Source organism: Lissotriton helveticus, chromosome 11, assembly GCF_964261635.1.
Source record: "Lissotriton helveticus chromosome 11, aLisHel1.1, whole genome shotgun sequence".
NCBI lineage: Eukaryota > Metazoa > Chordata > Amphibia > Caudata > Salamandridae > Lissotriton > Lissotriton helveticus.
Genome location: NC_136072.1, coordinates 1,205,103,803 through 1,205,121,091, shown reverse-complemented (window position 1 = coordinate 1,205,121,091; position 17,289 = coordinate 1,205,103,803). Strand labels below are relative to the sequence as shown.

General features: G+C 47.2%; 1 protein-coding gene across 2 annotated transcripts in view; it reads right to left on the bottom strand.

The window, feature by feature from the left end:
• Positions 1-11,112: 11,112 nt before the first annotated feature.
• Positions 11,113-17,289, bottom strand: part of SCARB1 (scavenger receptor class B member 1) — a 703,088-nt gene continuing 696,911 nt past the window's right edge. For both annotated transcript variants that reach the window (XM_078668029.1, XM_078668028.1), the window contains one exon: positions 11,113-16,218. In XM_078668029.1, coding sequence (XP_078524155.1) covers positions 16,099-16,218 — 120 coding nt within the window. In that variant the 3' untranslated portion in view covers positions 11,113-16,098. The remainder of the gene's footprint in view (positions 16,219-17,289) is intronic.

The following is a 17,289-nucleotide window of genomic DNA, read 5'->3' as shown; positions in this document are numbered from 1 at the left end:
AGGGTTGTTGGAGAGCCGCGCCGGATCAGTATGTAAACGTTTTAATAGATTCTACCCTGCTACCCCCAGTTTGAAAACTTCTACACTTTTGTTTCCCTCTCCTGCAGGTCATTATAAAACTTTTCTTTGCGTTCATTTTCAGACCCAGGGTGTCCATAAAACTAGTATAAAAAGTAAGAGCCCTGTGTAAACCAATCTGGGTGCATGTCATGAGTACTGCATCATCAGCATAGAGGAGGGAGACTATTTGGCGCTTATTAACACATGGCGGGTCCCTAGCATTTGACACCAACTCCTGTTCCAACGCATTAGTGTAAAGAGTGAACAGGAATGGTGCCAAAATGCACCCTTGCCTCACTCCCCTCTCCACTTTGAATGGTGCGGTAGATTCTCCATTTAGACCATAACGGACTTTGGCTGTAGCCCCAGAGTATAACTGTCTTAAGAACTGGATTAAAATTGGGTCGACTTTAGGATCGCTAAGAATGTCCCAAAATTTCTCTGATTTAGCCTGCGTGTACTTTCCAATTAAAATGCTAAGATTAAGAGCCTGCTCGTTGACACCTAAACCAGATCTAAAACCGTACTGTACATCACTTAAAATGTTGTTTTCCTCTGCCCATATTTGCAACCTGTCTAAAACAATCCTTCCAGCCACCTTCATGAGGGAATCTAATAAAGATATTGGGCGGTAACAGGCAGGATTTTCCCGATCCCCCTTCTTAAAAATTGGAACAATTATGGATTCGGACCATGTATCTATAAATCCTTTTGCACAACATGCTTGTAGAACCCGCGTTAATATTGGGGACCATAGCTGCTGAGATGACTTAAAGAGGTCGATTGAGACCCCACCATGACTCAATGAACTGAAGAGAAGTTACACCAGTACCTAGTGGACTCAAAGCTGTCTAGTCCTAGAGACTTAGTTAAGGCTTCTGATGAGTGCAGTGGAAACCTGGTTTCCACTCAGCACCAGGTGGGTGACCAGAAGAAAGAAGGATAGGTCCCTCCCCAGGACATGGAAAAGAGGGTCAAAAACCTAAGGAATCTACTAAAGACCGACAAAAACCCGAACAAGGAGGGAGGTACCGAGCCAACCCAAATTCAAAGGGAGGGGGTATCGGGGAAAGAACGGTAAGTTATTCAACCCCTCAAAGGTGGGGAAGTGCTTTGAGTGTAACCAGCCAGGGCACAAAAAGGGAGATGCTGTCTGCACTAAGAAACTCACCCCCTAGGGGCCTTCCCCAGGTATTGCCAGTGTAAGTGTGGGGGGTGGAGGGTGATGCCCTAGACAGGAGTAGGCAGGTGGCAGAAGCAACCTTAGCGTTCCTGGGTGGGGTGAATATTGCAACCCTTGCTGCCTTACCTTCAAACGTGTACAGGCAGAGGCCTAAAGTGAATGGGACTGAGTTAGAGGCTATCAGAGACACAGGGGCCTTATAACTATCATCCTGGACTAGCTGGAGCCTCAGGAGAGGTTGCTACCTGGTGAGTTTCACCAGGTTACCTATGCAGATAGCGCTGCCAAACTCCATCCTATGGCTCTGGTGGATTTGGAATGGGGTGACGTGACAGGCCCTATGAAGGTACCAGTGTCTAAGGTGCTCTCGGACCAGTGTTTACTGGGCAATGATCTTGAAGCCTCTGAGTGGCCAGAGGAGGAGAGAGGACCCTAAATTGGAAATATTGGAGCTCCCTGAGTGGGTATGTGCTGGGACTAGATCACAGGCTATCCAGAAGAGGAAGGCTGGACACTTGGACCCTGGAACAAGGGGCCAAGAATTCAAGGACAAGAGCACTGGGCCTGGTGAGACAGCCCAGGGATCTTCAGAGGTGCAGGAAGAACCCAACCCTGATGGAGAGGATCTGGCCTCTGAGGGAGGACTCCAGCCCTACCAGTGCTGTGAGATTTGGCAGAACTGACACGAGCAGGTGGACACTCCATAGAGGAGTTTAGTAGGGGACATGGAGACTGTCCCACCCTTGAGAGCTTGTGGCGGATTGCCTCTAAACTGGAAGAGGGAGATGACAGTGAGTTTCACAGAATCTTCTGGGAAGATGGACTGTGTTATACTGAGGTCAGGAACCTCAAGAAGCGGACCACCCACAGATTGACAGTGCCCCAGATGTTCAGAGAGTTAATCCTGACTTTGGGTCATGATATCCCCTTGGCAGGACATGGAACTGGTTGGTGAACCATTTTTACTGGGCCCATATGTTTGAAAAAGTAAGGGAGTTTTGCAGCACCTGTGTCACCTGTCAGCCAAGTGGCAAGGCTGGGGCAAGACACAGGCTCCCCTAGTACCACTGCCAGTGGTTGGGGTTCCTTTTGAAAGGGTGGGGATGGACATTCTTGGTCACCTGGACTCACCTACTGCATCAGTAGGTACATCTTGGTGGTATTGGACCATGACACTGGAAACCCAGAAGCAAACCCTCTTAGAACCTTTGATGCTCCTGTAGTAGCTGGAGCCCTGCTTGGTGTGGTCACCAGAGTTGGTTTTCTGAAAGAGGTGGTGGCAGATAGTGTCACACATTTTCTATCTAGCTATCTGACTGCTTTATGGGATGAGTGGGGTGTCAACTACAAGTTCACCAGCCCCTATCACTCACAAACAAATGGTGAAGTTGAGTGGTTTAATAAGACCCTGAAGGGCATGATAAATGGGTTGTCAGAGAAACTCAAGAGGAGATGGGTTGTTCTCCTCCCATGCATGCTGTTTGCCTACAGGGAGCTTCCACGGAAAAGGGTTGGTTTCAGTCCCTTTGAGTTGTGGTTCGGGCACCCTGTGAGGGGGCCAATGTGCCTGCTGAGAGAGTCTTTAGAGAATCCTCTTAAAGAAGCAAAGGACAATGTTCTTGATTATGTGCTAGACCTGAAATCTAGATTGGAGAGTACATGTACAAGGTAAACAGGAAACTGGAGGCCAGCCAGGAGCTCATGAAGCACTGGTATGATCAGAAGGCTACTATGCCGGAGTATACTCCAGGACAATTGGTGTGGGTGTTGGAGTCTGTGGCACCCAGGCCCTCACTGACAAGTGGAGTGGGCCCCATCCAATCTTAGAAAAGAAGGGTGAGGTTACCTATTTGGTTGACCTTGGCACCCCCAGGAACTCTCATAGGGTCCTGCATGTGAATAGATTGAAACCCCACCATGAAAGGGCAGACATGACCATGTTACTGGTCACTGATGAGGGTGTGGAGGAGGGAAACAAGCCTGTGCCCGACCTCCTCTCCAATAATGTCAAGATGGTTCAGTGGAGGGGGTTGTACTCTCCCAAGTTGACAGACCAGCGGCACAGAGACTGTAAGCAGGTGCTGGAGCAGTTGGATGGCCTGTTCTCTTAGACCCCAGGCATCACTGAGTGGTATGTGCACCACATTGACACTGGTGACAGCCGACCTGTCAAAAATAAACTGTACAGGTTGTCTGGCCATGTCAGAGCAAACATTAAAGCTGAGGTCAGTAAAATGCTGGAATTGGGGGTGATTGAACCGTCTGAAAGTCGAGGGGCCAGTCCAGTGGTGCCGGGTCCCAAACCTAATCCCCAGGGGAAACCGAAGGAGGTAAGGTTCTGTAAGGACTAAAGAGCATTGAAAGCAGCCACAAAGACTGACGCTCACCCTACACCTAGAGCTGATGAGCTTATTGACAGATATGGGGTTGCTTCGCACCGGGGTACATTTGATTTGACTTGGTGATTGGCAGATTGCTCTCACTGCTGGAGCAAATGAGAGGTCAGCATTCTCTACACCAGAGGGTCATTATCAGTTCAAGTTAGTGCTCTTTGGCTTAAAGAATGCACCTGCCACCTTCCAAAGGTTGGTGAAGAGAGTCTTAGCAGGGTTAGAGCAGTTCAGTGCAGTTTATCTGGATGATATAGCTGTATACAGTTCTATATGGGGGATCACTTAAACCACCTAAGGGAAGTGCCTTGGGCCATGCAGTAGGCAGGCTTGACTATTAAGGCATGTAAGTGCCAAATAGAGCAGAGTTCTGAGGAGTACCTGGGCCACCTGGTAGGTGAAGCCCATGTACAGCCTCTCCAGGCCAAGATTAAAAATAATATGAATTGGACAGTTCCGGTTACCCAGGGCTCAAGTCAGGGCAATCCTTGGACTGACGGGGTAAAATGGAAGGTTTGTTCATAATTGTCGGACCATTGTGAAGCCCCTAACAGAACTCACTTTTAAGAAGCGGCCCTAAAAGTTGGATTGGATCCTAGAGTGTCAGAAGGCTTTGGACACTGAATGCACCTGTGTGTTCAGCACAGGTGCTACTCGCCTCTGACTACACAAAATAACTTGTGGTTCAGACAGATGCTTCAGAGCAAGGGACTGGGGCAGTGTTGTCAAAGTTAAATGAAGAGGGCCTTAATCAGCCAGTTGCCTTTATTATCAGAAGGCTTCTTCCCAGAGAGCAGAGGTGGAGTGACATTGAGAGAGGCTTTTGCTGTGGTTTGGTCCCTGAAAAAGCTGAGATCATATTTGTTTTGGACTCACTTTCGTGTTCAAACTGGCCACAGGGCTCTCAGATGGTTCATGCAGATGAGAGGGGAGAATCCCAAGCTACTAAGGTGGTCCATTTCCCTACAGGGAATGGACTTTACAGTGGAACACAGACCTGGGGTTGCCCATGCTAATGTGGATGGACTTCCTGTTCTCCACATAGCAGATGAGGACGACCAGGGTTTAGGTTAGTAACCCTACACCTTTCGTTTGGGGGGCGGGGGGCTATATTGTAAAGTGATCCTGTGCCCTGGGCACCCCCACAAACGTTTTGCTGAATGGTACTGGTGGTATCTCACTCTGACTGACCCTGGGTTAGTGGTATGTTGAACGGGACACTTAGAATACAGTGAAAACCCCTACATACACTAGGGCACACTATGGGTTAGGGTACCCCTATGATTGGCATGACCTCCAGTATAAAGCTCAAGTACATAAAGGTAGTTTGAAGCCCCCTGCCCTATTAAGTCCCTAGTATATAATAGGACGAGGCAGTTGAGAGGCCAGAAGCCCTTTCTGCGCTTGCATGTGTGCACTGCTGAAGCCTGAGGTCAGTTTAAAAGCCGTCCTGTGTTGCAGCACTGCTTTTAAAATGCCAATAGTGCCCAAACTCGAACTTGGTATTTAGGGGCACTTACAAATTGATAAAATACAATGTTTGAGTATATTAGGTACCCCCAGGGTCTCCCCGAGGTGGCCCAGGGGTTGGGGTGGGGGAGTGGGGGTGGATGGGGGGTCAGATACTAATAAGGAGAACCCTTCAAAAAATTAGTTTTATATGCCCTGGGTTTAGTGAAATTGTACATTGTACTCCCCACATTGTTGTAAAGTGCTTCCCAAATTCGACCTTGGTACTAGGAACACTGTAGAGTGAGGATCTGCAATATATTTACATATTCAGAACCCCTAAAGTCTCCCCTAAGTATCCCAGGGGCGTGGGGTCCTGCAGATATAAGCAGGATCCTTATAGAATATGTTTTATAAGCCTTGATTTTGGACAAATGGCCCTAGTCATTTGCCGATTGCAAACCCCCTGCCACATAGGTTAACACGGCAAGAAGTTATTAACTAATAATTCCCACTAGGAGAATTAAAAAAATTCAATTCAAAGACTTCCTAGAATGGTATTGATAAATCCACCAATATGGTATTGTTGAATTTCTCTGAAGAAGTTATAAGACTTCCTTGTCGGTAAGCCAAAATTCAACCTTCCAGTGGCCTATCCCAATTGGTCAGAGTTAAGTGGATTAGCCAGGCTTCTTTGATGAAGTGATACATTGCCCCTGGGTTTAGACAGCTCTTCTGGGAGGGCTGAGTTCTGCTACATAGGAATGCCATAGCAGGGGAGGGGGGACGGGGGGGGGAGGGTTTGTAAACCATATTCTTCAATGTAAGGAGGAGACAGGCAGAAGAAGTCAGTTTCAATTTCCACCTCTCCTCTTTGAACCCAGCCAGATGGTGGGTCCAAGAATGTGCAGAGGCATGGGGGAGAGGCTATGGAGATTAACCATCCTGGGGGTGTGTTTAGTCAGCTCTTCTCACCCTGCTGAAAAATCAGCCAGCATTAATTCCAGGAGGCTGAGCCTCGCAGATCTGCGGCTTGAAACTTAAGAAGAAGGGTTCATGCTGAGGAGTTTGATGGGAACCAACCAGGCCCTGGACTCTGAAGACTGCGCCTGCTCCACAAGCTGAACTACAGCCCTGTGGACGCACCTTACTTCAAAAGGACAAACGAGTGGACTCCCTGCAAGCTACAGGTTAACAGAACTCACCTGGAACATCACCACCAAGAATCCTCAGCCTGGAGATCGACCAGTTGATTTGTAAGGGTTTTGTCCAAGTGGATTGTGGGAACTAAAGTCCCAGACTTTCAAGGACCATCTTGGAGTCACTTTTGGACCCTTCGGGGAACTTCAGGAAGAAGTTCTAGATGTTTGGAGCAACTTTGCAAAAAAGCTCCATAAGTGGACCGACTCAACCTGGCCAGCCAAGCCAGCGACCCTTAACTGCGAGCCGGCCTGCTGTCCAGGTTCATCCCGCTAAAAAGCTCCGGAGTCTGAGTTCCAGAGTTGGACCAGGAATAAGTTGAAACCCAAGCTGGTGAACCCTCACTAAAGCCGGCCTGGTGAAGAGCATCAAGCGACCCTTGAAGAAATTGGTTTCATATAAGTTTCTAAGGCCGAACGTAGGAAAGGCGACTGGGACGAGACGCGAGAGCAAATCCGCCCACCTTCAACCGCGAGCCAGCCTGGATCCCTGGTTTGTCCCGCTGGAAAGCTTAGGAGGTCGGACTTCCACAAGTCTCACCTGGTGCTTGTCGCAAAGCAAGCTTGCGAACTCCGGGAAGAAAAGCTCCAAAACAGTTTCTATGTCAGAAAGTTAAAACTTAGACCAAGAGCTACCGTGACACCAACCAGGTTGGCCTCAAATTTGGACTCGGTCTAGCATGGCCAGATGTCCCAATAGGAGCTATAGTTTTCTATGACCTATATTAGTGCTCAATCTTTAAAAATTCTTATCTCTGGTTCCCTACATTGGATTTGTTTCATTTTGGTGCCATCTTAAGGATAAAAACACTTCCTATTTATATACATTGGTGTTACATTTTGATTGTGAGTTGTGTCTTAATTATTTACTGAAATGTTGTTTTCAAGTGATTTACATACCGGTCTTTGAAGTTAAGCCTGCCTCCTTATAGCCAAGATACCAAGGGTTGAGCATGGGAATAATTTTCTAAGACCTGTACTGAGCCCTAGATTGTGGCGCAGCGGTCAGGACGACTGACTCCGGCACCCAGGGGCTCACGGTTCGATCCCCGTCTGCCGGCAGCAGATCAGCCCAGCACCATGCGACTCTGAGCAATAGCTCACTTAATCTTCCCGACGGCCCCCAGCGCCTTGACACCTTCGGGTAATTGTTTGCGCTTTACAAATACTGGACATTTACATTTATTGTGTTAGTGGCCTTATTGCCAATGGCAGATAGACATTTGCCACTACTAATAACACACTTTCCAACAGGATGGCATCAATGTTAGCTGAGCCCACTCCAACCAATGATTAGAATAAACATCCACTTGGTTTCTGAAAACAAAACCAAAAAATGACCTCCACACAATGGGAGTTTTTTCCCTGTAAGTGGCAGTCAGTGTTGACTTCCCTGCCTAGCGTAGCAGACCCTGGTAAGGGTCCGTGTCAGGAAACCAACCTAGGATTGGGCATACTTCCTGATGTACTGATGGCGGGGACTTTGTGGTGGATAGACCACCACCTATAAAAGACTGCCGCAGACTAGGGCTCAACTTTCAGTACCCATTATCACATCCATCCAAAGTTACTGGTAACGCTTGAATTAGTAACTTCGGGGTTTAGAATTAATGGAATTACCAGGTGCTACACCAGTGGCACTCAGAATAAGGCCTTAAATGGAAAGGAGAACTGACAGGCTTGTTGAATGGGATCTGAATGAGTTTACGGTAGGATAGCTTGTTGGCCCACTTAATCTTCACCTTTTGTTATGTTATGCAGATTTGTAGAGTGCACAATCACTGGGGACGGTAACCTGGATCCGAGCAAGTGAGAATCTAGGCACACCATGTGCCTAGTCGAACAACTCAAAAAGCCAGGTCGCCAGCTTCTTGCAGAATTCAAGAAGTTAGGAAGAGGCTCTTATGTGTAGTGGCAGGTCGTTCCATGCTTTACGAGTGATGTAGGAGGAGGCTTGGCCATCTGATCTGCCTTTTTGTATGTGCGGGATATGTGCAAATTGGAAAACAGACGAGTGGAGGAGTCTGCAAGGCTTGTGAAAGCCTCTGCGATTGTTGACTTTTGAAGGGCAGTGCTATATAGTGCCTTGAAAGTGTGAGTGGAGCTCCTTCAGGTGTGGTGTGATGCAAGTCTGCTATGGGAGGTTGAGATTCAGGCTGCCAATTTCTGAATGGTCCGCAGCCTTCTGATTTGTTGATCCCCGGCATAGAGGGTGTTCCCATAATCCAACGCGCTTGTAACCACGACATGCACAGCGGTATTCCGGGTGCTGATTGGGAGCCATTTGAAAATCTTCCTCAGCATCTACAGGGTATGGAAGCATGAGGCCTTGTTGCCATTGACTTGGGGTGTCATTTCCAATTTGCTGATGATGATCCCGAGATTCTTGGCATGAGCGGTGGGTGTGGGTCTGCTGGCCACCCGGTGGAGTCCCACAGTGATGCGCTCTCCCCACAGATCATAATTTCGGCCTTGTTAGTGTTCAGCCTAATTCAGTTGGTCTTCATCCAGAGGTGATTTTAGTAATGCAGGCATTGAACTTGATCCAGGTACTGGGCATCTTGTCTGTGAGGGCGGAATGAGTTGCATGTCATCGGCGTAAGAGAGGACATTGATATCATGAGAGCAGATGATGCTGGCTACAGTAATCGTGTAAATGTTGAAGAGCGTCGGCTCAGGGAAGATCCTTGCGGGACTCCACTGATGATGTTGCAGGTGTACGGTGCCAGGCTGACTGACTGGGTCCTTTTGGTCGTGAATGAGCAGATCCATTGGAGTGTGTATCCCTGAATTCTGATGGTGTGTAGGCATTGACAGAGGTTAGGTTGGGAGATTGTGTCACATGCTTAGAAAGATTCAGGAGAATGAGGGCAGCCCTGTCTCCTCTGTCCATTGTCATGCAGATGTTATCTGTTGCAGCGTAGAGGACAGATTCCATGCTGTTGTAAGATCTGAAACCAGTCTGAGTGGTGCGAGTAGTTGGTGATTTTTAAGGTATTCGATGAGGTGTATGTTGATGATTTTCTCTAACACCTTACCTGGAATGGTAGCAGGGAGATCTGTCTGTATTTGGTGAGCGTACGGTGACTTCAGCAATGGGACAACAGTGGTGTGTTACCAAGTATCTGGCAGGGTCATGTAAGAGGGGTGAGCATGGCGCTGATGGGTTGCAGTCCCCTGGAGTAGTTGTGGTGGGGGCCTTGGTATGATGGGACCCCTGTGCAGATGGACTTCATGGCAGCAACGGTTTCTTTTTTGGTGATGATGGGCCATGTGGTTAGCCTTGGTTCTTTGGATAAGATTTGGAGACGTTTGGTGAGGTCTGTCAGGTTGTGAGCTAATGTTGCAGTAAATTGCAGTCATTTTGTTGATGAAGAATTGAGAGAGATTGTTGCAGTGCTCCTGCGAGGGAGTGATCATGTTGGAGGCGGCCGATAAGGGAATTTTTTCACACTGATGAAGATATATTGCCTCAGTGGTGCTGGCAACAATGCGGTCCGCCAGAGCAGTGCATTTGGTGTCCCAGATCATTTGGTGGTAGTGTTGTAGGAAGGATTGGAACAATCTCCTGTCTGCATTGTCCTGTCTCATTATGCCTTTGTTTTCAGTTGTCTGCAGTGGCATTTCATCAGTTTGAGTTCCTCCCTGTACCAACTGGCCTAGGATCTAGATTTTGCTGTAATCCTATGTTTGAATGGGGACGGGAAGCCAGCAAAGGAGGTGATCCAATTGCTGAAATCCTAGGTGGCATTCTGGAGGCTGTTGCTGTGTTTGGGTAGGTGGGTGTTGAGAGTGGATTTCCAGTCCTTGTCAGTGATGCTTTTCCTGTGAAATGGGTAGGTCTCTTTACTCGTTGGGTAATGCCCGTTCTCTTCAATGAGTTCTCTTGAGTTGGGGTTGGTGTGGTCAGCCTGGTGGAATTCAGTTTACGGGGTTAAGATGTATATTGCTGTATATTGCCAGCATCGAGGGCAAGTGGTGTGACAAAGTCCGTTATGATGTAGAAAGTTTGTATGCGGTCCTGGTGGCCTGTAGATGAGCACTGATTACGTTCAAGTTGGCTGTGACGTGGGTCTTGAACGACCGGTGTTCCATGTTGGAGGATGACCTGTCTGTGGATGTGGTGCAGCTGTTGGCGCTGTTGTGGATGATGGTGATTGCTCCTCTGGGCTTGTGAAGTCTGTCTTGCCTGGATGGTTGTAGTGATGTTGGATGAAGGGTTCAGCCAAGTTTCCACAAGTCAGTGGTATTGTTGCGCAGCAGGTCCCAGATCGCTGTGGTGTGTTTGGAGAGTTAGTTGTGTTGAGGAGCCCGCATGGGATTGTAGTGTGCTGTGTGGGTGGTTGGAGGAATGTGTAAGTGTGTGAGAGTGGGGTGTTGGAATCTGTCAGTGCGGTGAGTGTTTGGTGTGGGTAAGTGCAGGAAAACTTGCAGCAAGTGCAGGACATTGTCCCTTTGGTGTTGTGTGGTGAGGCAACTTAGCTGTGTGTGGAGCAGTGGATGGGTTCGAGGGCACGAATGGTCGTAGCGGGAGGGAGGAGGATCAGGGTTCCTGGTGCTGGGCTTGGTTGGATGCAGTCGGGCTTGCTTTGGCGTGTCAGCAGCACGCATCCACTTTGTGCCTACACTGTGGCATCCATTATGTAGGTCCTCGGTGTGGGGAGGAGTGAGGTCAATTCCGGTGCAGATGGATAATGGGAAACCAAGTAATGGATATGAGGGGGCACACACCAATCCTTGCAGGAGGGACCCCTAAGGTTTTGTTATGCCATTAAGTGTAGAAAAGCAATCAGTAAATATTTCTGAATCAATATAAGAAAACAATTGAGTCTTCAGTAGTTGCATATTTATTAGTAAACAGATTATCCAAAACCTGCAAATACTGCGTAGGTTCAAAATACTTAACAGTTAATACTGTCCGTACAATTCCTGAAAGTAGAGCTGAATGAAGACTGATTGTCTGCGCGTACAAGACCACAAAAATACAAAGTTTGCTCGAACCACAAAGTTAGACTATTGAGGCAACAATGTTTAAGTGCATAACATGAGTAAAATATACATTGTTTTTATTTTCCATCAATAGAGGTTCGCACTGCTACACATACACAAATGCTGGCATTGGTTTAGCTTCAGATTAGTGTAATAAAGTCAATGTGCAGTATTACATTATTGTTGAGTATCAGTGCATGGGTTCGGAAGGCCGAAGACCACCTTTGGCTGCCAAAGTCCGCAATTCAAGAAGCAGTGAAGCCTTGTTAGTTCATCCTGGTGGCTGTGCCAGTGGTGTATCAAAGGCCTCCGCAGCCCCGCAGTGTGGAGGCCTGAGCTTCAGCGGCCCCCTCAGCACAGTACCCTGGCCTGAGAGCTCCTGAGTGAGTACAAGGGGGCTGCCCCCTCCATGTTCTTTGCAGGGAGGCCCCCTCAAGTTTCGTTACGCCAGTGGGCTGTGCGGTCTCTCTTTAACCAAACACTAGATTTCTTATACAATATCTCATTTCCAAACAAAGGTCTCCATCTCACAGTAATTTTGCTTTTTACAATGATTAACTGCACAACTGGCCATTTGTGCCAGTGAGTGTTGGTGAAAACGCTACTATGAAGCGGCCTGAGCGACTCTTGCGTATTTTGAACTAATCACATTTTTTTTAATCTGAGCTTCTCTAGAAGAGCTCTGGGACTATGTCACGAAGATGATTTCCAAGGGGCACTAGGACATTAATAATGCTGACATAGTGGGGGTTTCTGGGCACCCCAAATAATTTATCTGTGGTAGGAGAAAGTGTGTGCGGAACACCCAACAGAGTCCTCTGCAAAATCAAGAACTTGAATGGTATTTCATGAAGAAGTCCAGCATGGCTGTAATAGAAGTGGTGGTAGAGGAGCCCAGGCTGATGGGGGCGGGTTAAAGAACAGAGGAAAGACTACTATCGGTGGGTGACGAGCCTGCTGAGCGTTCCATGTCGAGCCCGCTGAGCATTCCATGTTAAGCCCGCTGAGCGTTCCATGTCGAGCCCGCTGAGCGTTCCAAGTCGAGCCCGCTGAGCATTCCATGTCGAGCCCGCTGAGCGTTCCATGTCGAGCCCGCTGAGCATTCCATGTCAAGCACGCTGAGCGTTCCATGCCGAGCCCGCTGAGCGGTCCATGCACACTGGGTCTGAACGACATGAGTCCCACCGCTCTTCTCATCATCTCCAAGACATGGACCTGGCGTGGGGTCCATTCTGCAAAAGATGTTCAGCTGCCGCTCAAAACAATTAGATAAAGACTTGGGGGGGATGAGAAGGGGTCCGACATAGGGGCAAGGGTACTGTGACAAGGACTATGATGTGTATGACAATTGCAACTGAGAAATATTCTTATTAGGAAAATGGCATTCTATCAAAAATATTTTTTTATCTCAAAGACATCTCCATAATTGAAATGCACATTTTTTTTGCAACATTAATCACCTTTGCAAACAGAGAAACAAGAAACGTATTAACCATCTAGATATCAGACAGCATTGTCTTCGAGTTTGTAAACAGAGATGCAGGAATTACTGTTTCTTAAAAACTTCCAAATGTAAACACACACACACTTTTTGATGTCCTCCATAATTTGACTTATTTCACATCTGTAAACAATTGGAATTAGTATAAGCAAGAGACATACAACACAATTAAATCAGACAGAAATGAAGGAATATATGAAAGTGCAATAAGAAGACCAAGCAAAGGGAGGTCGACTCAGACTAGGCACCAAGGAGCCCTGGATCACCCCTGACACATGTTTTAAATGGTGGATCACCCCTGACAAATGATCTAAACGGTGGCTCACCCCGACACATGATCTAAACGGTGGATCACCCCTGGCAAATGCTCTAAGCTATTCATCGCCAATGGCACATAATCTAAACTGTCGATCAACACTGACACTTGGTGTAAACTGTGGATCAACACTGACATCTGGTGTACACTGTGGTGTGTTGTGTTGTGTTGCGCTCTCCTTGTGTCTCACGTTATTTTGCCTTTGGCGTCTTGTGCTATGTCCAGTTTTGTCGTAACCATTGTATTCATTCACAGGATGGGAGTAGCCGGTGCGGTGGAAGCGTGAATTGACAAAGTAAATCACTCTTACTGTTATGTAACTTCAGAATATTAGAAGTAGGTAATGCAGAGTGAACGAGTTCTCTTTTACACCACCCTGGGCATAGTCACAAGGGAATGGCGAAGTGTGGCGTTAAGCAAACATTGTTAATGCCATGCTCTGTAGTCACAAGAATGCGGCACACCCCTGCGTTTCCCCTAGCACTGGCCCTGAATCTAGCAGCCTAGTGCCAACAGAGGCACCCTTGCATCATAGTGCAAAGGTGTGTGCAATCGGGGGAACGATTGCTTATGTGCAGGAAGAAGTCCCTTCCTGCACAAACAACGCTGAATGTAACTTCTATGTGTGCTGCATTGGTGGTGTTACACAAAGTTAGAGTACTGGAACCTGTTCTGAAACCTTCTAGCGAAGAGCCTCCTGTTCTGAACTCTTCAAGGTTGTTCTAGAGCAGATGGGATTGGCTTTTGCTGTTCTAAAGCAGCTGATCTTACGTAAGACCTCTCAGATCAGCAGCATGTCACGTTCTTCTTTTAACAACAAGGGGTGCCGTAGAATGTGTGGCAGCAGCATGCGTTTGGCATGTCCCAGTATCTGGGAGTGCAGCCGCTAGAAGACCAGGATGCTTCTGGGTGTCCTAAATGTGGAGCCGGTTGCTGTGGCAGAGCGGTAGCATCTACCTGCTTCTGGCTTGTCCCACTGTGTGTGAGTGTGTGCAAAAGCATGCCCATGGCTTGTCCAATGTGAGAGGCAGTGAAGGGTTCAACGATGGGCGATCACAGTGAAGTCTTGCAGCAAACAGCACCACCGGCCTGAAGGGCAAGCACTGAAGCCGCCTGCGGCACTCCGCGAAGCTCCAAACTCCCAGGGACTTCTTACCACAGTCTTTGTTGTTCCAACACGCTGCCTCCCTAGGGTAGAGTTATCTGCTTTGCTTTTGTGCATATAAAGTAGTGTGCTTTCTTTGTGCGTTTGGTAATGTGTTACAATGCCTTCTTGTGATATAAAACTATTAGCGTCAACCCCTCCCTCTCTCACGTATAGTAAAAGCTGATCACAGTGGTAGGAACTGGGGAATACGGACCACACACACATAAGTAGTGATAAAAAATGGCTCCCCAGACACAGCCAGTGTAAAATGCTGAACAGACAGGGACGACTGCAAGTGGAGCTGAAAAGGCACTGGTGAATGCAGGTTAAGAAGGTCATTGAAAATATCACTTCTGGGCATGTATGCACAAACGCACACACACATGCGAATGTGGATTTAACAGAAATACTACATAATGCGACATTGCCCTTTGGCAGAAACCAGCCATCGCTGCCAGGGAATTTCAGGACACCACGCCATTATTCTTGGTAAAAGACTCCTTTGACAGCTCGGGGGACACAAGAAGCTGCTCCATAGAGATGGTGATTCAGAATCTTACATGACATCTACTGCAGACATCACACAGCGTCACCAGCGTGCAGCAAAGCAGCGGCTAGCCACACGACTGCTGTGGGTACCCCATGATCCCCAAACATCCAGAGGACACGTCATCTGTGACTCCAGATGTTTCTGATATTTTAGCAGCAGAGTAGGGGCCACTTATTTCATTCTCTCTTCGAGACGCTATTGTGTTTGTGACACTAAACGGTTCAAGGAGACGGTTTGTGCTTGTGGGACAAGGGTGTGTCTTTAAATAAATGTGCAGTGAAATGTTTCCTATGGGCTGGGGAAGGGTTGATTGTCAAACAGTGAGTACCTAAGTGCTGTGTAGAAGAACTTTACTTTGTGGACCAGTCAGTCTTCACCACCGCGAGGAAAACCCAGCTGTCCTCGAAGCTGATGGAAGGAGGCAAGAAGAACCTCAAGAGATGGGCAACGTCTCCAGGACGGTGGGATGTTTACCAGCGTTATCTTAAATTAGAACTCAAAGGAACACATTTACATATAACTGAGACTTTTCTTTGGGGTTCACACAAGTCCAGGTTCTGCTGCCCACAAACTGTTGCTGAGTCCACATGATCTGAACTTTGGAACTGGTTCTGTTCATGCTTCAAGTGAAGTCAACCCAACCAGGAAAGAAGTCCAAACACATGGAAATAAAAAGGGAACACCAAAAGACACAGCTCTCCCGGCAGGTCTGCTCCAGTCGAGAGTCCGCAGGTTTGCTTCTTTGCTGGCACGTGGCTGTACTCACAGGATGGTGGTGCGGTGTGGGCAGCAGAGGAAGTCTTGGTCAACATTCGATGATTTGGGTATCATCGGAAGATTTGTGCAACTCTCAACGCTTTGGTCAACTTTGGAAGACTTTAGAATGACTGCAGATTTGGCCAACTTTCATTATTTGGCCATCATTGGAAGATTCTGGCAGTGTGGGACGATCAGGCCACCGGAGGAGTCAGCTCATAGGCACATGAGGTTGGCGTAAACACCGGTAAACGTTCCATAGAAAAGATCATGTGGTTCACATTTTTCCTTCATGCGAAAAACAACAAATTCTGTAGATTTGAGATGTTCTTTTAAGAGTTTCAATGCATATTCAAGGAATTAAATATAGTATCATATTGCTCACAATTTCCGCTTAAATCGTCAGGTTTGTTTGTTCGAGTCCACAAAAAATTTGCACTTGTTGTTTCGATTACTTTGGGATTCTCTGCTGCAGAATTGTTCAAAGATGGATGATATGTTTGTTTTCTCATATGTAGATCTGCATATCCACATGGGCGGACCAGGATCACTGGGCAGCTATGACGTGTTGAGCATCCCGTCATTTATACTGACATACGTGTTCTCGAGAAGGGTCGTTTGCGAATTCGCAGAAGGTCCGATCACCGTGCTTTCTTCTTTCACTTCCGGCCTCTGCTTCTGTTAATCAAGAGAATAAGGGATGAAATATATTAGAAACCTGCAATACTTGAATTTCAAATTCACAAGAACCCTAAGAGGTCAGGATTAGGCAACTCACTGGTCCTCCTCTACTGAGAGTTTTAACACAATTAATCCAGGCTTGGCATTCTTAACAAACCTCTCACCTCAACCTCAGCATCAAAGAGAGCGGCCAGAAAAGCTACTTTTTCATCGATCAGAGGATACAATGGGGCGTTTAGAATGATAGGAAGGTGCAGTTATCGGAGAGTCGCATGTTTCAGCCGTTGTTACATATTTCGCAGGATAGGCAATATCCCATCACATTGTGGTACCTTCATGGCTTTTTATCATCAGCAAAAGGCCAGTGACAGGGTGTGATTAGATTTGGAAAAATCTGCAGAAACGTTGTTACTGAGAGTCATTCCTCATTTATTCACAAATCAATCTTACATTCAGGGGTTGTAAGACCGTAGACTGTGTATGACCCCTGTAAATAGCGCATAGTATAGGAAGTGTGAATAAAAACCGCAGGAGGTGAAAAGTCACTCAGCAGGAACCTTGTTTTGTCTCTTAAACCAATTCCTTTTTCTTTGCTCTTCAGAAACATGAATAAATGCAAGACTTTGTGTGGTACCGGATTGTCTTGTGAAAGGTTTCAGGGCCGGAGAAGAAGGGGACTTGGGGATCATGAGAGAACGAGGAGGACTGAGTACATCAAAGCCCTGACGGGCAAAGGAAACTCAAACAAGGAGCCGGTCAGATGCGGACAGGGTTCCGAGTAATTTATTATGACAAAATGTTTGTAGATTTCTTTATATCATACATTTATAGGCTACGGAGATTAAAAGCTCAGCCATATTTCATTGGTCACTGTTGGGAGTTGCCTCCAGTGCTCTGATCTTTTTACCATTAACCTCCTGAGTGTGACGAAGAGACGAGAGGTCTATGGGCCATATTAGCAAGGGCAATATCGCCGCTTTTGCAGGACTTTTTCCAGCTGAAGCGACAATATTTTTATCGCCCTATTATCAAGCTGTCGCTAACAGCAGTTAGCGACAGCTTTTAGGC